This window comes from Podarcis melisellensis, assembly GCF_964234715.1.
Source record: "Podarcis melisellensis genome assembly, chromosome: 2".
Lineage (NCBI taxonomy): Eukaryota > Metazoa > Chordata > Lepidosauria > Squamata > Lacertidae > Podarcis > Podarcis melisellensis.
Genome location: NC_138529.1, coordinates 12,761,306 through 12,781,197, shown reverse-complemented (window position 1 = coordinate 12,781,197; position 19,892 = coordinate 12,761,306). Strand labels below are relative to the sequence as shown.

At 46.7% G+C, this 19,892-nt stretch overlaps 1 protein-coding gene across 5 annotated transcripts in view; it reads right to left on the bottom strand.

The window, feature by feature from the left end:
• Window positions 1-485: 485 nt before the first annotated feature.
• The window catches only part of LOC309362921 (pleckstrin homology domain-containing family A member 3-like), a 25,402-nt gene continuing 5,995 nt past the window's right edge, over window positions 486-19,892 (bottom strand). For 2 of the 5 annotated variants that reach the window (XM_081898956.1, XM_081898955.1), the window contains exons 2-8: window positions 15,492-15,608; window positions 11,391-11,546; window positions 8,615-8,751; window positions 6,057-6,227; window positions 4,266-4,309; window positions 2,267-2,424; window positions 486-1,749 (exon numbers count right to left, since the gene is read on the bottom strand). In XM_081898956.1, coding sequence (XP_081755082.1) covers window positions 1,688-1,749; window positions 2,267-2,424; window positions 4,266-4,309; window positions 6,057-6,227; window positions 8,615-8,751; window positions 11,391-11,546; window positions 15,492-15,513 — 750 coding nt within the window. In that variant the 5' untranslated portion in view covers window positions 15,514-15,608 and the 3' untranslated portion in view covers window positions 486-1,687. Of the gene's footprint in view, window positions 1,750-2,213; window positions 2,425-4,265; window positions 4,310-6,056; window positions 6,228-8,614; window positions 8,752-11,390; window positions 11,547-15,491; window positions 15,609-17,995; window positions 18,203-19,892 lie in introns of those variants that run through there. The other 3 variants (XM_081898953.1, XM_081898957.1, XM_081898954.1) reach the window with 3 other exon arrangements.

The window sequence follows — 19,892 nt, the reverse complement described above, 5'->3', positions numbered from 1 at the left end:
ACTAAGGAAGCAGCCTGAGCTGCCATAAAAACCCAGCCCTTGCCCACTCAATTATTTAAAGTACCCAATAAAGAAATTAAATGCACGCCAAGGAAGCCGCTGTGTAGGGGAGGCAGACAAGCAGAGTGCAATATGAGAGCCAGAAATAGCCCCTGATCTTCCTGGTATGTTTCTGCTGTTATGAGTCACCTGCACCCTGGTTCTGCCACGGGCTTTGGTGATGCAACAATTGTTTATAAAAAAGAAACAACCACCTGTTCCTCAGTGCAGACAGGGAACATTTGCAGGTGCGCACAGACCCCCGATTTTGCCGCTGGTGTAACAGACGAGACGACCTGTCCGATCGCCTCGCTTGCTACAGCCGTTTCAAGCAGCCAGGAGAAGGGTTGTGGTTTTTTGGGCTCTGCTTCTCCTACAGGAAAACACCTTTGGTGCCTCCTTACAGCCCCGCAGGGAAAAAGCAACATATTGTCATGACGCAAGTGTTTGTTTCAAAATTAGAGTCTTCATTCAAAATTAGAGTCTGATCTTTGGGCAGGGCTCGTCATGGGAACGGGCTCCAGAGACCGGGGGTTTGCGGGGTGTCTGTGTGTGTGTAACAGGGAGAAAGGAACGAGAGAAGGGAGAACCGCACAAGATCCTACAAAAACGGAGGTGGCAGAGAACCCCACAAGACAAAACAGTAAGTTCCCGTACAGCAAATGACAGTAGAGTCAATTCGATGTTTGGTATGTGACTGGTTGTGGTCAGCTGACCCCAGTCCCAAGCTGTGCAGAGGGAAGCAGCCCAATGTTGCTGTGAGGTCAGGTGTCCAAAGAGGCTGCTGTTCCTACCTTGGACATTCGCTCAGGGCCAGCGCCTCTGCTGAAGAGAAGCAGGGAGAAAGCATCGAGAAGAATACTACAACCTGTCCTGCAAGTTCGATGCCGGGGTGTGTAAGTGTCTCTTTGGGGAAAGAGCGGATTGCAGGAAGAGCTCTCTGCTGAGGAAGGAGGAAGATGCTCAGCAAGGAGGTCCTTCCTGGAGCAGATTCCTAGGCAAAAAAAGATCCTGGCCGAGAGTCAAACCAGCAGGGCACTTCCCACGACATCCGGGAGCAAAGCAAACAAGGTTTGACCGAGCGACAGATCTTATGCCGGTGAGAGGGATGAAGGTGCTTTGCATCTGCCACAGACCACAGGTCCCCGGGCTCTAGCTACACTGGTGACCAAACCACTGACCTAATAAGAGCATAGGACCACTGGGGACAGCTCCCGGAGAGCGCTGGGGGCAACCTGTCCAATCAGAAGCTGCCTCCCAAGCATCCCAGGCTCTCGTCAGGACCGCCACTTCCGTCACACCCAATCCAGCAAGGAGAGCTAATCGCTATCCCACTGCCCAGACCCCATCCCTTCTCAAGGAGGACTGCTTTGTAAAAGCCAGTGGAGCTGGGCAGCATTCTCAGACGCACCTTGGCAACTACAAGACTGAAGCACAGAACCAAGTCTGGCATCTACTCCTTGCCCTTCATGCACACCGCCTTCCTAGGAGCAAAGGATGCTTCCGCCATCGCACCCTGCAGGCCAAGGCTATTCCTAAACTAGAGGAGGGAGCCCCGGGCCAGTTCTTCTAGCTAGCTAGCTAGCTAGCTAGCAGCAAGGATGGCTCCAAAGTGTCGACAAGAGCTGCGGCAATGCCAATATCCGGATTACAGTCGTTGGTCCCCGCCAGCTGAGTCCACTGGAGAGTCCTGGGCCGACGAGAGGACGTCTGAGATGAAAAAGAGGAAGAAACTGGGAGTGAGAGAGAGTGGCGGCTTCCACTTCTGAGCACAGACATCCTACCAACACCCTCTGAGGCCACACACCCCACCCAGAGGCAAGGGTTAAACTCCTGCAAAAGCCAGGGATAGCTACGTGAAGCCTCCGCAGAGCAGTGGAATGAAGGCTCCCCACTGCCCTGCAGAGGCTTTGCGCAGCGAAGCTAGAACAGCGAGGGGGAGCGCTGCGCAGTGCTCCGTCTTGCTGTTCTGGCTTCTGGGATAGCCGCGCAGCCTGCATTCGCTCCATAAGACGCACACACATTTCCCCTTACTTTTTAGGAGGGAACAAGTGCGTCTTATAGAGCGAAAAAAATACGGTAATTATAATTGCTAATGGAAGAAAAGCAGCACACTCCAATTATTATTGTTTCTATAGGGCCGAGGGGAAGGCTGCCAGCCTATCAAAACTCACCGCCTCTCCCCTCCCACGTTAACCTCATGCAGTTATCTTGTGGCAGCCCCTACCAACTGCTTCTTCAACGATGGTGCTGGGGGCGCTTTCGGACTGGGAACCCGGCTGCCCCCACTGCTGCGAGCGAAACATGACCATCTCCTCCAAGTTGCGCAGAACCGTCACGGTGCCCTTGGCGGGTGCGGGCAAAACCCGAGCCTGCTCCAGAGCTCTGCAGGGGAAGATTTCCAGGGAACTTATTCCTGAGTAAGCATAGGTGGGCATGCATACAAAAAAGCAGGGTGTGCTATGCAAAATAAGCATCTTAAAGGTAAAGGTAAAGGGACCCCTGACCATTAGGTCCAGTCGTGGCCAACTCTGGGGTTGCGGCGCTCATCTCGCTTTATTGGCCGAGGGAGCCGGCGTACAGCTTCCGGGTCATGTGGCCAGCATGATTAAGCCACTTCTGGCGAACCAGAGCAGCTCACAGAAACGCCATTTACCTTCACGCCAGAGCGGTACCTATTTATCTACTTGCACTTTGATGTGCTTTCAAACTGCTAGGTTGGCAGGAGCAGGGACCAAGTAACGGGAGCTCACCCTGTCGCGGGGATTCGAACCGCCAACCTTCTGATCGGCAAGTCCTAGGCTCTGTGGTTTAACCCACAGCGCCACCCGCGTCCCAATAAGCACCTTGCGTAAGATAAATACGGACTGCAGAATTCATCCCTGGCGGGGGGGGGGGGGAAAGAGGCACTCTCATTTCCATAGCACAACACCAGGCATTTCCTGTTGCCCAGATCCGCTGTAGAGAACAATCAGGCAATGGGACGACAAAATAAAACAATTTAGAACCCAGGAGGTTTGGAATGTGGGTTCTGTCAGCTTGGAAATTTTTCTAAGCAGGCCTGGTTTGTAATGGGGTTGTCACATGCCAGCAGGGTGGATTTGGCTTAAATCAAATCGATTTTAATCGCGATTTAAATCACTAGTCAGTAAGACTTGATTTAAATCTTTTTCTTTTTTTTTACAGAAAGATTCATTCTTGCTGGTATAACCTTCATCTTTACAACCAGATGAAGGTTTCCTATTTGGAATAATAATTTTTCAGAGTAGTTTTTACAGTTATATCAAAAATTACTGATTTGGTTATGCTATTAGAAATACATAGACAGATAATTATGCAATTATTGTAAGGTTGTAATAAGTTAACTGTTTATATTTGGACAACTTTTCTTCTGGACTTTATTGGAGGGAGAAAAATAATCATTTCCTTAATAAGAATTTAAACAATTTATTTAGCTAAAACAACAACATTATAGCATATGTATCCATGCTTGTTAACTGATGTGGCTAAACAATTTGTTTTTTAACCTTAGACTGAGTTTTAGCACACATAAAAACTTAAAACAAATCCTTAAATCCTAAACTATAATGCAACTTAAACAGAAAACAACCTCTAGAATGATTTTTCCTCCAAAAAGTAATAATAATAATAAAAATCCAATTTAAATTTTAAAAAATCCTATTTTTTATTTTTTAAAAAATCATTGATTTTTATCCACCCTACTTGCCAGCCCTTCCCTCTCAGTCCCCTAACCCCTTTCCCAAGCGAAAAACCTTACCCTTGAAAGAATAGGATACCTAGCAGCAAAGAGGGCATGGGGCATTTTGCAAGGCCTGAGTGAACCCCAGTCAAACCAACACTCCTTTTAGCTCAGTTCTGGTGACACTGAGAAGCAGTGGCTCTCCAGGGGTTTGAACAGGGAACAATTCCAGCCCAAGCGGGAGATGCTGGGGACTGAAGATGTGACCTTCTGCATGCTTTCTTGTCTCTGCTGAGCCCTCCCTGCCCCCCCTTTCTCAGTAAGATTCTTTGCTTGGGAAGGGAGGGAGGGGAACTGGCAGAGAAAAGGGAGGGTGCCTTGCCAACTTTCTCAGCCAAGGCTCAAAAGGATCCACATTTCCCCCCTACTGAGCACTGCCCGGGAATGCTTGGGCAAAGCAAACAGTTTTTTGAGTCGGGCTAGAGTGTGTCTGCCCATCACTTCTTACCTTCCTATGAGTGCTTACCTTTCTGATGAGGCTATGCCTGTGTGGCTCATGGAGCGCCTTACCTGGAAAAATAAAAGTGGGGAGTGGGATTCCATGATAATGAGAACGCAAGCACAATGTAACAACGTCCCGATATTCCAGAGTTGCACATTTGTTTGTGAACCGAATCTGTATACTGCCCAGTAACCAATGCCCTCTGGGAAGCGAGTGATTTAAAAACATAAGCACTGAAAAACAGGCCACATGCAAAAAATCAGACGGGCTATAAGGCAATATGAAACCAAGTAAACCACAAATAGCAAGCCGTACATTAGAAATCTTAAGATAATGCAGGAATAATTAGAGCCTCTCTCCTGCGTTCACCCTTGCAAATGTGGGTTAGGGTCACCACTTCAGCCACAGCAAATTGAAAAATAATAAAATTACTCATCATCCTTCAGCCTCTCCTTAACCAACCTGCTCCCATTTACAAATGGAACCCCTATTTTGCTTAAGCAAAATATTTGTAAAATTGATTGACCCAAATTAAGGCTGCAATCCTAAACCCACTTACTTGAAATCAATATGACAGACTTCTGCATAGAACTGTTAAGGATTGTACTGCATTCAAGTCCTACAGCTCTAGTTGAAAGCAAGTCAACTTACAACAACAACAACAATTTATACCCTGCCAACAACAACAATTTATACCCCGCCCATCTGGCTGGATTTCCCCAGCTACTCTGGGCAGCTCCCAATAGAATATTAAATACATAAAAAATACATCAAACATTAAAAGCTTCCCTAAACAGGGCTGCCTTCAGATGTTTTCTAAAAGTCAGGTAGTTGTTTATTTCCTTGACATCTGGTGGGAGGGCGTTCCACAGGGTGGGCGCCACTACCAAGAAGGTCCTCTGCCTGGTTCCCTGTAACCTCACTTCTCACAATAAGGGAACTGCCAGAACCCACATTGGGTTTTTGAGATTGATCTTTGGACCAACTGCAGCAGGATTGGGAAATGGGAGTTGACTCATGCCTGATCTGCAGTAGCAGCGAACCAAGATATGAAAGTGCCCCATTGTATAGGACAGGTGTCTTCATTTCTCACCACAAATAAGCTCCTTCCAGACTATCCTCTGATGCCATACGAAAACACACCATCATTTATCATACCAGGGTTTCTTCAAAACCTTAACCTCGTGAAAAATGGGGGTTCTCAAACTAGCTCTTCAATTAATACCCTCCCTGTAAGTCCAAGGGAACCAAGAGACTAAATTAACAAAGGTGAAGAACAGGGCACCGCAGCAGGTAAAAGGCAAAGGGTAAAGGACCCCTGGATAGTTAAGTCCAGTCAAATGCAATTATGGGGTGTGGCACTCATCTCGCTTTCAGGCCAAGGGAGCCGGCCTTTGTCCACAGACAGCTTTCCAGGTCAGGTGGCCAGCATGACTAAACTGCTTCTGGCACAGCAGAACACCGTGACAGAAGCCAGAGCGCACAGAAATGCCGTTTACCTTCCCGCCAGAGTGGTACCTATTTATCTACTTGCACTGGCATGCTTTCGAACTGCTAGGTTGGCAGGAGCTGGGACAGAGCAACGGGAGCTCACCCTGTCGCAGGGATTCGAACCGCCAACCTTCTGATCAGCAAGCCCAAGAGGCTCAGTGGTTTAGACCACAGCGTCACCCACTCCCACCACACTTGTGAAATTCCCTTTCCAAGGAATATTATATATGTATGTTGCATTTCAGACTTTAATCTGTTAGCATTTCCTATCTGGGTGGAAAGGCAGAATATAAATACAAGGAAGGAAGGAACGATTGGACTCACCCGGTGAGAATGTGGGAGTTTGGTGCCCACAAAGTCAAAAGGCTGGGGGACCGTCAAAGGATGGTACAGCTCAGGAGCCAATCGGGTGTTTGCAAATTTCATGCACTCTTCTAGCGTGGAGATGAACTGGCTGCAGGTCGCTCGCAACAAGGATGATGCTTCATTCATCTTCTGCAGGAAGCCAAGCGCAGGAAGAGGAGTGAGTAGGAAGCCTGACCAGCCTGGCCTGCAGGGCCTCAGCGACTCAGTGCAAGTCCCAAGAGACTTCAGCCCAGGGCCAGTTCAAAGATTCTGCTGCTAAGGTAACCTAGCTCTGCGCCACATTAGTGCCCATACTGGGGGTGGGGGGAGCTTTCAAATAAATGGTTCTGTACGTGAAAACTAAGACTGCGCAGCCAAGTGGGAGGGCTGCACCACAAGCACCATAATGAACAAATGGGAGGCTCCCTAGGCGCACTGAGCTCAGTACAGACAAAACTTCTTCTCTCGAGGTAGTTCATCCACCCCTTTGGCACTGGCTCTCCAAGGTTACAACTTTGAACAACGCTGTGGGTGGCATCAACTAGGAGTCGTGCCTTGTCAGTTTTCCACCCCAAGAAAACAAAAACGTCTTGGACCAGCCCTGCCTTTGCTGCATCTAGCCACGTCCACAGCAGAAACAGCTGCCTCTCATCACCCCAAAGCATCTCTGAATATAATTGTGGTGCCTTATGGATCATGGGCTGGGCTTCTATTCCTTAATTCCAAGGGCTACAACAATCCTTGGCTGTTTTCTCTCGGATCTCCTATAGCAGGAATGGAGAGCCATCAGCACTCCACAACTTCTATTTTCTCCATCCACTGGCTGTGGCAGCTGGGCTGAGGTTCAGCAGGCCAACGTTCCGCATTCCTGCCCGACAGAGGTCAGAGAGAGACAACATTTTGCTCACAAATGACCCGGGGGTACGTTATCCGCTAAGCACCCTGGAACAGAGGAGTGGGGAACCTCTGGCCCACCAATATGTTCCTGGAATACAACAGCCCATCAGCCCTTGCAGTCATGGTCAATGGGCAGGGATGCTGGGCGTTGGAGTTCAGCAACATTATTGTTGTTGTTGTTGTTATTATTATTATTAATATTAATATCTCACCCATCTGGCTGGGTTGCCCCAGCCACTCTAGGCGGCTTCCAACACACACAAAAATAATAAGAAAACATCAAACATTAATAGTAACAATCAGATCCTACATGAAAAGTCACAATAACTTTAAAATAAACAACTTATACCAAATAAAGCAGTATGCAATAATGCATTAGAATCCAATAGTAAACACTAAAATTAAACATTGGCAGGTAATAATTAAACAGTTTACACTTATCAATTCCAATGAAAAATTACTCATCTATAATCGACAAAAATAGCAGCAAACCACAATACCTAAAATACCACAAATCATACAAAACAATGTAAAAGGCTTAAATTAAGAAACAAGGACACACAACTTATAATTATAATAATAATTATTATTATTAAATGGCCACTGGTCCCATCACCTCCTGGCAAATAGAAGGGGAAGAAATGGAGGCAGTGAGAGATTTTACTTTCTTGGGGTCCATGATCACTGCAGATGGTGACAGCAGCCACGAAATTAAAAGATGCCTGCTTCTTGGGAGAAAAGCAATGACAAACCTAGACAGCATCTTAAAAAGCAGAGACATCACCTTGCCAACAAAGGTCCGTATAGTTAAAGCTATGGTTTTCCCAGTAGTGATGCATGGAAGCGAGAGCGGGGACCATAAAGAAGGCTGATCGCCAAAGAATTGATGCTTTTGAATTATGGTGCTGGAGGAGATTCTTGAGAGTCCCATGGACTGCAAGAAGATCAAACCGATCCATTCTGCAGGAAATCAGCCCTGAGTGCTCACTGGAAGGACAGATCCTGAAGCTGAGGCTCCACACAGTGGTACCTCAGGTTACATACGCTTCAGATTACAGACTCCGCTAACCCAGAAATAGTACCTTGAGTTAAGAACTTTGTTTCAGGATGAGTACAGAAATCATGCTCTGGCGGCGCGGCGGCAGCAGTAGGCCCCATTAGCTAAAGTGGTGCTTCAGGTTAAGAACAGTTTCAGGTTAAGAACGGACCTCCGGAACGAATTAAGTTCTTAACCTGAGGTAATACTGTACTTTGGCCACCTCATGAGAAGAGAAGACCCCCTGGAAAAGACCCTGATGTTGGGAAAGATGGAGGGCACAAGGAGAAGGGGACGACAGAGGACGAGATGGTGGGACAGTGTTCTCGAAGCTACCAGCATGAGTTTGACCAAACTGCAGGAGGCAGTGGAAGACAGGAGTGCCTGGCATGCTCTGGTCCATGGGGTCACGAAGAGGCGGACATGACTAAACAACTAAACAACAACAACAACAACAGATCTCTGAACTCCCCTCCCAGCTGCTTCTGTTCTCATCTGGTGGGCCAAAGGTTCCTCACACCTGCAGGAACAGGTGCGTGCAGCATGCAACATTCCCTGATGCCACGGCCCCCAAACTGCATGATCCTTCAAAAACTGCTCATACCTGGAGGTCAAGAGGGGAGCCATTGTCTTGGGGATGGGTTGCATCCTGTACGGCGAGGACCTGCTGTGTCAGCACGTCGCAATATAGTCGCAGTTCGGACAGCTTCCTCCCGAGGGACTCGTTGCTTAGGTCCAGATCTGAGGAAGACAAGCAAGCAGAGCAAGAACTGAAAAAGGGATTGTAGAAAAAAATTAGCAGCATGCCCAAAGAGTCTTTTCCCTTTTGCTGAGAGAAGAAGAGAGCTGCTGTTTATAACAGCCAAGTGCAGTGAAATTTCTATTTGGAGCAGAAAGCAGTGGTGACATGTACCGAAACAAAAAAAAAAGTGGTGTGGGGGGTGGGGACACAGAAAAACATGGCACAGCTTTACTGCTAGCTTGGAGGGCGTGAGATTAATGCAGAGCCATAACTAACAGTCTTCAACATCAGCAGTAACATCTAGACCATGGGAGCATTTCAGCCCTGTTCTTGGGTTTGTTCAAAATCTAAAACAGCCTATCTTAGTATTCCTTTTTTTTGAATTTGTGCTACATAGGTTTTTTAAAAACCTTTTTGCAAAGGCAATACTAGAGTTTTCACACCCGAGTCCTTAACTCTTTATCACTAGTGCTTGGCTTCCTTTAAATAGGGCTGTGTCTTAAACATGCTATTGAGGTTTTCAAACCTTTTTTGTAAACTCAGGGGAGCGTTTCAGCCCTGTTCTCGAGTTTGTTTAAAATCATTTAAGGTTTATGATTTCTCTGTTTCCTTCTGAGGAAACAGAATAGTTCAGTGAAAGGAGGTTTGTAGCCAGCATCCTGCTAAGGCTTTGTTCAATTCTAGGTTTTTCTAACTTTTCCCTTAAACTTTGTGATTTTTGTTATTTAGTTTAATTTTATAAGATAATATTTTTAGTCGATTACTCGTTTCAGGGATTTTCACAGTATTTCATTTGTTTTGCATAACTAACTGGCTGAGCTTGGCAGTCAAATAACATTTGCTCCCTGTACCACACTGCCCTCTGGTGGGCCACCAAGGATTCCAAGGGGAAAGTGTCCCTGGTGATATACAGCGGTACCTCGGGTTAAGTACTTAATTCGTTCTGGAGGTCCGTTCTTAACCTCAAACTGTTCTTAACCTGAAGCACCACTTTAGCTAATGGGGCCTCCTGCTGCCGTTGTGCCCCCGCCACACGATTTCTGTTCTCATCCTGAAGCAAAGTTCTTAACCTGAGGTACTATTTCTGGGTTAGCGGAGTCTGTAACCTGAAGCGTCTGTAACCCGAGGTACCAATGCATTCCTATGGAGACCGTCCGGGGACAGAGGGGAAGCGCCGCGCGCCTTCCCCTCTGTCCCCGGACCTGTTTTAAAGCAAGGGAAGGGGCAGCGGGGAGAATCGCTTCTCCCCGTTGCCGCCCCTTGGTTCAAAAGGGGTCCGGGGACAGAGGGGAAGGCGCACGCGCCTTTCCCTCTGTCCCCAGAGATTGCGGGGCTGGCAACGGGGAGAAGCGATCTTCTCCCCGCCGCCCCTTGCTTCAAAAGAGGTCCGGGGACAGCGGGGAAGACGTGCTGCGCTTCCCCGTTATCCCCGGAGCTTGCGGGGCAAGCTTCGTTTTGCGAAGCAAGCCCATAGGGAAATGCGTCTTGCGAAGTGGCTAAGAAAACGAAAAACTCCTTCGTCTAGCGAGTTTTTCGTCTTCCGAGGCGTTCGTCTTGCGGGGTACCACTGTACTGCAAATGTCATCTCTTCTGCAAGTAGAGAACACAACTCACTGCTTCCCAAAGGTTCAGGGAGAGTAACAAAAGGAAAAATCTATTTAAAATCATTAAAATAAAAGAAAGACTTCATCTGAGTGGTTCCCAAACTTTCTGCCCCCCTCCCCCACCACCATCTTGACAGACCACCTAATGGCTTTTCTGCCTGCTGTAGCGGCTCTAACGGACTGTGTTTGTATTTATACTGCTTCTTTTACTTCTTATATTGCACCTGGTGGCATCACAAGGTGCATTCCATAGAAATCAAATTGTAACACAATATAAGAAATAAAATAAGCACTAAAATACAATTAGAAATCAATACAAATATTTAATGCAGGCTTGCCACGGACAACCTGAATGAATCTTGCAGACTATTGGTGGTCCATGCACCAATGGTTGGGAACCTCTGATCTCAATGTTTTTAAAACACCCCCCCCCTCTAGGGCGTGCCAAATTTTTCAACTTTCCAATTCCAAACATGAGGGGTGCTGAAAAGTTGTAACGCAACTTGGGAATTCCAAAGATATCTGGGTTAAAGTATTATAACTCAGTCCTGCTTGGTAAGTAAAACGTGGGCAAAATTGCATTGCTGTATCCGTCTGTCTCGACAGACAACAGGAGAGGGCATCAGCAGCAGTATAATCAAACTGTTGGAAAGTTGAGACAGCTCCTATGGCAGTTCCATGTTGGCTTGACATCCAGTCCGATTTTCCCATTCTTTCCAGGGATAGACCAGGTGTTCAAGGAGAAACGGTTGAAATCAACCTGGGAGAATCTAGTTAACTGGTTACTTTCTCTTCCCCAACAAGACCCACAGGCTTAGACTGAGTTGAGAGCCCTCAAGTGGACCAAGCAGGATCAAGGATGTTTGCTAAGGAGGTGTGAGAGTTAAACACCTCACTCTTATCACGGTTTAACCGGAAGTTCCCACCTTACATTCCCCCAGCTCTGCCAACACCATCCTCAGATCTCAGCCCCACAATCCCACTCTGGGCTTTCCAAACTCTCCTCAGGACAACGCTATTTGCAAAGAACCAACCTCTCTCTTTCTGGCTCCTGCTGTCCCCGAGGCAGGCCTTGGAGCTGCCCAAAGCCACGAGCCATTTCTGTCTCTCAGCGGCGCCTCCTGCCTTCAGGTAGAAGTACTGCTCGCCAGGGATGACCAGCTCCATGCGAGTGGGGTCAGTAGTGTGGACTATGGAAGCAGTTAGGGAAAAGAGAGCGGAGAGGATGTTGAGACGCCAGTGGCTTCATACACAAGAGGCAGGGCAGCATCCAAAATAGTCCTAGTGCAATGGAATGTCCCCTCCCTCTCTCTTTCCCATATGCCCCCCCCAATATTCTCTAAAGCAGGCTTCCTCAGCCCTCCAGATGTTTTTGGCCTACAACTCCCATGATCCCTAGCTAACAGGACCAGAGGTCAGGGCTGATGGGAATTGTAGTCTCAAAACATCTGGAGGGCCAAGGTTGAGGAAGGCTGCTCCGGATGGTTGGGAAACCTTAGAAAACAGATTTAAGGAAGCATAGCTAGGGGTGGTGGTGGGCAATGGGCGCCGCGCTGTGGGGGGCACTTACCGCGGGGTCTGCAGTGTGCCCGAACCACAGCAGTGTGGGGCTTGCATTAGCCCACCATCTCCCCTTCAGCCACCCTGCAGGACCACTGCAGGTGGTGGGCGGACTCCTTGGAGGCTGTGTGGCACACCCCACCCCCAGGCACAGGGCATACGTGCCGCCCTGGACAACCGAGTGTCTAGCTATGCCACTGGAAGGTGAAGTTCTGTACACACCCATAATTCCTTGTCCTGGTGGAATTATTTCATGGGATACCTTCCTCTGGACATACACAATCACACTTTTGTATTCTACATTAAATAACATTAATAATAATAATAATAATAATAATAATAATAATAATAATAATAATTTATTATTTATACCCCGCCCATCTGGCTGGGCCCCCCCAGCCACTCTGGGCAGTTTCCATAGAAACCAAAATTACAGTAAAATATCACACGTTAAAAACTTCCCTGAACAGGGCTGCCTTAAGATGACTTCTGAATGTCAGGTAGTTGTTTATCGCTTTGACATCTGCTGGAAGGGCGTTCCACAAGGCGGGCGCCACTACCGAGAAGGCCCTCTGCCTGGTTCCCTGTAGTTTTGCTTCTCACAATGAGGGAACCGCCAGAAGGCCCTCGGCACTGGACCTCAGCGTCCGGGCAGAATGATGGGGGTGGAGACGCTCCTTCAGGTATACTGGATCGAGGCCGTTTAGCTACCCAGTTCCCTTGCTCGTCCAAGATGATGCAGTTAAAGGGGAGAAGTTCCTCTTCTAGCCACTCTGAGATGATTTGGGAGCTAAATGGGGCCACATGAAATTGCCTTGAGCTTGTGCCTTGGAGGCTAGCAATACAGCCAGGGGTCTGGCGCCAATATTTCAGATCACCCAAAAGACTCGGGTCTGTTAGAGTGAAGTGTCCTTGAGACAAGAGCTCTTGAACCCCTGGTTTCTGTGCTGGATGTGGAGGGAGGAAATTCTACTCCTCCACGACCAGCATGAAAATGCAGACGTTTAGCAGAAGGGGGTGGGGGTGAGCCTTCCCTCCTCCAGCAATCTGATTATAAGATGGCAAGTTTTGTTATTAGCAGTCTGTGTTTCCATACAGTCTGTGAAAGGGGGGGGGCTTCAGGGAAATGAAGGCTACTAATTGATGGACGGGAGGGTTTTTTTAAAAGGTGAAATGTTGACGGCACAATTGCAGACAATTCCAAGAAGAAAGAAAAGTGTGGCTTGGGAAGAATTATGGAGAAAGAACTGGAAATTTACAGCCTGTATTGAGGGAAAATCTAATCAAGATGTTTTATACATGGTACTTAACACCTACCAAAATAGCTAAAATGCATAAGACAAAAACAAATCTGTGCTGGAGGTGTGGTAAAACAGAGGGGACACTTATACATGTTTGGTGGACCTGTGAAAAAATCAAAAGCTTCTGGAACATAGTATATGACGAGCTTAAAAAAATGTTTAAGTATAACTTTATAAAAAATACAGAGGCTTTTCTACTAGGGATAACGGGCACAGGTATAGCAAGAGAAGATCAGAAAATATTCCTCTATGCTACAGGAGCGGCAAGGATCCTAATTGCTAAAAACTGGAAAAAAGAAACTGTGCCAACAAAAATGGAATGGCAAGACAATATTAAGAGTATATTGAATTGGCTAGATTAACAGAGGCAATTAGAGATCATACTAGACAAGAATTTCAAAAAGCCTGGGGAAAATGCAGAGAATACTTCACAAAACAGTGCCCTAAAATTCATATCTGGACTTGTTTTGATTAATGTCTGCAGGAGACTTTGTGGATATTTAAGTTATAATTAGAAAAGTCTTAATAATTATTCATAAAGGAAACAGCTTATAAGAAGTAAATAAGGATGCCAGAAACAGGATAAAGGAAGTCTTTTATTTGGTTGTTTGTATTGTTGTATATTATGCCTGTTGTTTGTTATGTTTGTGTCTGATGGGGGTGGATTTCTGCGTTGGGGGTGGGGTGGGGGGTTATGTTGTAAATAAAATTTCCAATTAAAAATTATTTAAAAAAAGAAAGAAAAAAGGAACCAGTGTGGCTGCATAAGGAGCTGAGATTTAAGAAGGGCATGGATTAAGGCTTTCTAGGAGATGATCTATAATGAAATGAAGAAGGTATTTAAATATACCTTTTTGAAGAAACCAGAGGCCTTTCTCCCGGGCATGGTCGGCCAAATGGTGTTAAAGAAGGACAGAACTTTCTTTATGTATGCTACAGCAGCAGCAAGTATACTCATTGCAAAGTATTGGAAGACACAAGATTTACCCACCAAGGAAGAATGGCAGATGAAGGTGATGGATTACATGGAATTGGCGGAAATGACCGGCAGAATCCGAGACCAGGGAGAAGAATCGGTAGAAGAAGGTTGGAAGAAGTTTAAAGACTATCTACAGAAACATTGCAAAATTAAGGAATGTTAGAAGGATGCTGGAATGAAGTTATGTGGTTTTAGCAGTAATGTTATAAAGGAGTATGTAAAAATGGGTTGTCAACAGGTGAGAATGCAAAGTCACAACATATTAAGATAAATGATTAAGATAAAAACAAAGATGGAAAGGATTTGCTGAATTAACTAATTGAACTAGAATACAAAAAAGGGAGGTGTGAAGAGGTCAAGGAAACAAGTAAATGAAAGATAAGCTATGGAAAAATTGATGTGTTTTTAATTTTTTAATTTTTCAGTTTTTTAATTTTTTGTTTTATTCCTTTTTTTCTTATGTTTGTAATTTTTTGAAATTTTAATAATTTTTTTTTTAAAAAAAACAGATTTAAGAAGGGCATGTACAAGAAATGGAAGAAAGGGGAAATCACAAAGGAAGAGTATACATGAGTAGCCAACAGTTGCAGGGATAAGGTCAGGCAAGCCAAAGCTCAGAATGAGCTCAGGCTTGCAAGAGAGGCTAATAATAATAGGTTGCTTTGGCTGTGTTCAAATGAAGAGGAAGAACAAACAAGTAGTTGGTCCTCTGAATGGAGAAGCCAGAGGAACTCTATTGGGCGACAGAGAGAAGGTGCAACTGCCCAACACCTACTTTGCCTCTGTCTTCATCCAAAAGGAAAGTGATGCCCAACCTGGTGATAACAGAATGAATGATGCAAGGAGAGAGCTGCAGCCCAAGGTAGGAAAAGAGGTGATAAAGGAACACCTAGCGACTTTAAATGAATTCAAATCCCCAGGGTCTGATGAGCTGCACTCAAGGGCACTAAAGGAGCTTGCAGATGCAAGCTATCTATAATCTTTGAGAATTCTTGAACAACAGGTGAGGTCCTTGCAGACTGGAGGCAGGCAAATGTTATCCCTATCTTCAAAAGGGGGGAAAGAAGACCCAGATAAGTACTGGCAGGTCAGCTTGATGTCAAGTCCTAGAACAGGTCATGGATGCTTTAGCTGAGAGTCCTGCACTGCAGGGAATTGGCCCCTTCTAACTCTGTAATTCTATGATTATAATATTTTGGAGACAGGTTAATAACATTTGTGGGCTTATTTATAAGGTGACATTTAAACAGCTTCCCCTCCCCACTTGCCCACAAAATAGCACAAAATGCCCCAACCTTTGATCTCACACACGGCCATCTTGATGCTGCCTTTGCTGCCCTTTCCCACGTCATCCTGTGAATCATAATAGGAGAGGATGCCATTCTCTAGTACGAAGTATCGTGGCTGCCAACCTGTGGTGGGAGGAGAGGGAAAAAGATGTAGAAATGAGGATCCTTTTTCCATGGCAAGTCAAGCTCTCTCACCAGCAGTTTCCAAGGAGAATCAAAATTTAATTAAATTACCCACATGTAAACAAGAACATGACTGAACGATTCCTTTTGCATACACGTATATTGCAGCACTCATTCCTAAGTGAGGTGGAGACAATCTAAGTGGGAGATCTTCCAAAGTCCTACCGGTAAGAAAAGGGTTTTCCTTCCCTATGCAGTTCTTTAAAACAAAAAACAAACCTGCCTTTCCCACACCCTTAAAACACCATCTCCAGGTTGGCTGGGGAGAGAGATCCTAGAGTTCTCTGAAGATCAAAGTGGAACACCCTGTTTTGGGATTAAAACAGTACACCACTGGCATTAGAGCTAAGCCTGCAGGGCTTTCCACAGGTGTAGAAGGGACCTGTGAAGCTGGGATGCCCCTTGGCAAGGTGAAGCTTTCCTCCGCTAACAGATATACAACTCCAGCCGTTCCCAACGCCCTCCAGATAGCAGATCCGAAGGTTAGGAAGCAAGGTGTACAGAGCCATCCTACATTTTCATCTTTGAACAATAGCTCAGTGTCATCAAAAGCTCATGCAGACATAAAAAGGTAAAGGGGCCCCTGACCATTAAGTCCAGTTGTGACCGACTCTGGGGTTGCAGCGCTCATCTCGCTTTATTGGCCGAGGGAGCCGGCGTACGGCTTCCGGGTCATGTGGCCAGCATGACTAAGCTGCTTCTGGCGAACCAGAGCAGCGCACGGAAACACCTTTTACCTTCCGGCCGGAGCAGTACCTATTTATCTACTTGCACTTTGACGTGCTTTCGAACTGCTAGGTTGGCGGGAGCAGGGACCGAGCAACGGGAGCTCACCCCGTTGCGGGGATTTGAACTGCCAACCTTCTGATCGGCAAGTCCTAGGCTCTGTGGTTTAACCCACAGTGCCACCCGTGTCCCCATGCAGACATACTTCAATACAATTTTTTTAATACAGTGATACCTCGGGTTACAAACTTAATTCGTTCCGAAAGTCCGTTCTTAACCCAAAGCATTCGTATCCCGAGATGCCCATTCCCTACATAGGCCTCCCACGGCCCTGGAAGTGGACTGTGTTCATATCCCGGGGCAAGGTTCGCAACCTGGAGCACCTACATCCGGGTTTGCGGAGTTCGTAACCTGAAGCGTTCATAAATAGGACAGTGCATAACCAGAGGTACCACTGTAAGGGTTTTTTAAAAAACAAAATAAAGTAAAGCTAAGGGTTAGGGGATGCAAAGACCATGGGAGGACCTGATGTTTTTTTTTTACTCCCACTCCCATCAGTCCCAGCCTTCAGAGTCAATCATCAAGGATGATGGGAGATGTAGTCCAGTCGCATCTGGAGCTCTACATGTCCCCCACTCCTGACACAGGTATATGTGTTTTAACTATAAATATACAAAACATCACCATGGGGATGTAACACTGACTATAAATAGTCTTTATTTAAACCAGCTTTGTAAGGCAGTATTTGTTTATTTTCTTGGAGATTGCAGCCCACTCTTGTCATTGGGCCAGGCCAGGCCGGCACTTGGGAGGCTGCTCCGACAAAATCCTGTAGCATTTGCTAGAGAAGATCTCCTGTGCATTTATCAAATGGATGACAGGAAGATGCTCCACAAGCAAAGTCCCCCCTGCAGCATGCTGGAAAGAACTGGCCACCCCACGTCTTGCTTTGCTTCTGTATTTGTGGTCACGCCTCCTATGGGAAGCGCTCAGACAACTACAATGAGAAACGCAGAAGAACCATGGAAAACAAGACTCCTAGTTGACATGGACGACTCATCCTGCTCAGGAGCACCAGGAAAGTGATTCACTATAATGGAGAGGTGGTCCAGCACGGCCCTAACCCTTTAAAAAAACAACACACAGAGAGAGACAAATGAAACCACCAAACAGAAGTCTGTGGGTGACACTTATCCCTTCCCCTCATCTCCAATCCTGGAGAACGAGCTGCACCCGTTGAATTTCTCCCAGTTACGCAACTGCTACAAGGCGCAGAGAAAGATGGCAGCCCTTAAAACCCTTTGGCTGGGGAAGGAGCGGGTGCAAGTGAGATTCGGCTTCCTGGAAAGGGATGTTAAGGATTAAGTCGCACAATGAGAAAAGGGAGCATTCTGGGGGGCTGGGGTTAGGGGGGTTGGGGGTAGGGGTGGGAGGAAGCCCGGACTCCTGGGTTCTATCCCCTGCCCTATGGGATAGCTGGGTTGCTAAGGAAGGCGAAGAAAGGGGTACATATGATGGGGGGGAGCAGGTGGCGACGAAGGCAGAGGCCGCCTCCCCAAATGCAAAGCCCGACCCACTTGAGGACTCTCTCTCACTCTCACCCGAAAGATAGTTGGTCCATTTCAGCAGCGCTCCCTCCATCACCAGCCCGGCTCGCTTACTGCCGCCGGTGCGCCGAGCAGAGCCAATTGCGGCTCCGGGCCGGTGGGGCCCGACCAATCGCGGGGCAAGTTGAGGGCGGGGACCAAGAACGGGGGGGAAGGGGACTTGCGGGGACGCAGGAGGGAAGCTAGGTAGGAACCAATCAGGCTGGGAAACGGGTCGGGGGGGAACAAAAGCTGGACGGACGGGGAAAAAAAGGAACGCTCGGAGCCACCCGCCTCTCTCCGCGCAGTGGCTTATGGGCAATGTAGTCCCACTAGTCGCAGAGTTCCCCCCCGCCTCTCCATTGCAAAGAGGTTAGGACCCAGAACAAGGGTGTGCAAGTAGTTTTAAATAAGACTTTAGAAATTGCCCAGCCCTTAGCCAAAGACCACCCAAAATGCATCATCCATAGGTCACGGAAAGGGGCGGTCTGCAACAGAAACTTGAAGGTGTGGCTTGACTTTTGCCTGACAGGATACCTGGTAATGGTCACTGAATGCATTCCCTGCCCAGTCTAGGTCATTCTTTCAAGATGGTAAAGACCTTAGTTCTTAAGTCCAGGTCAGAGGATTCATACACAAAATATGTCCTTAAGACAGGATTTGTAGGATTTGCAAGTGAAAAGAACTACTGGGAAAGGTTTCTCCGAGGTCTTTCCTTCTGCAGAGGAAATATTTAGAATCATTAGGAGCCAACATGGCTTTTGGGATTGTTCTATAGTCCATCAAACACTGCCCACTAGTGTGGACAGGGAAACATCAAGGTAGATTTTGGAGTCCTAAAACTGAAAGTGCCTCATGTGTGCATAATCTTTCACACGAAACAGTGACTCATGTACACATAAATGCTCCAGTGTGCACACAGCTGTAGTTACACGTCCTTAAGCTTTGTGTCAAGCTGCAGACTGCAAATTCTATATACACTTATTTGGGAATAATTCCATTAAATCCGCTGAATTTACTTTAAAGAGGTTAAGATTCCCCCCCCCCCCCATAACTGCAGGAAGACCTGCACCAGCAGTTGGTACTTCCAGGAGGCCGGCGAAGAGACTATCATTGTCCTCCACAACATTTGCGTTTGTGCTGCTGTGGGCCTCCTCTGGAGGGGAGATGTGGGAGCCAGTTGTATGTTGTGTAGCCTGTATGCCAGCTGTATGTCATCTGCCCTTCCCAGCAGAACTGCATTTAAGACAGCTCCTTGGGAATGCAGCAAAACCAGTACCAGAAACTTTATTGTCAGTTAACTTTCATTTTTGCCATTTATCCATGTACTTAAGCTTGGATTGGTGGTTTGGTTTGGTGTTTTGTTTTGTCTTTTTTAATACTGAATTTATTCTGTAACTTGCAGATTTTGGGGGGGGGGTCATTCTGTATATGTACTTGCATTTCCAGTGTTCTCTTATTTTTCATGTTTTGATTTTCACCCCTGCGTTTTGGGACGCAGCTTGTTGTGGGGAAAGCGGCATATAAAGTAAGAACCAATCGGTTATGAACCCAAGTTACCCTGGATAGCTCAGTTGGCAAAGCATGAGGCTCTTAATCCCAGGGCTGTCAGTTCGAGCCCCACATTGGGGAAAAGATTCCTGTGTTGCAGGGGTTTGGACTAGATGACCCATGCGGTATCTTCCAATTCTACAATTCTATTATTCCTTGTTTCACCTGTGGCTTCATCCATCATTATTGTGTTTAAGCCGAGCGTCGCTTTGGCAGGATGTTTGTACATGTACCAGGTGCCTTAACAGTATGCTACGTTCATGGGCGTAGACCTCAGAAATGACGGAAAAGCATAAAAAACCCTCAATTAACTATAGTTTTAAACCCCCCCCAGCAGAAGCCTGCCCCCGTAATGTCATAT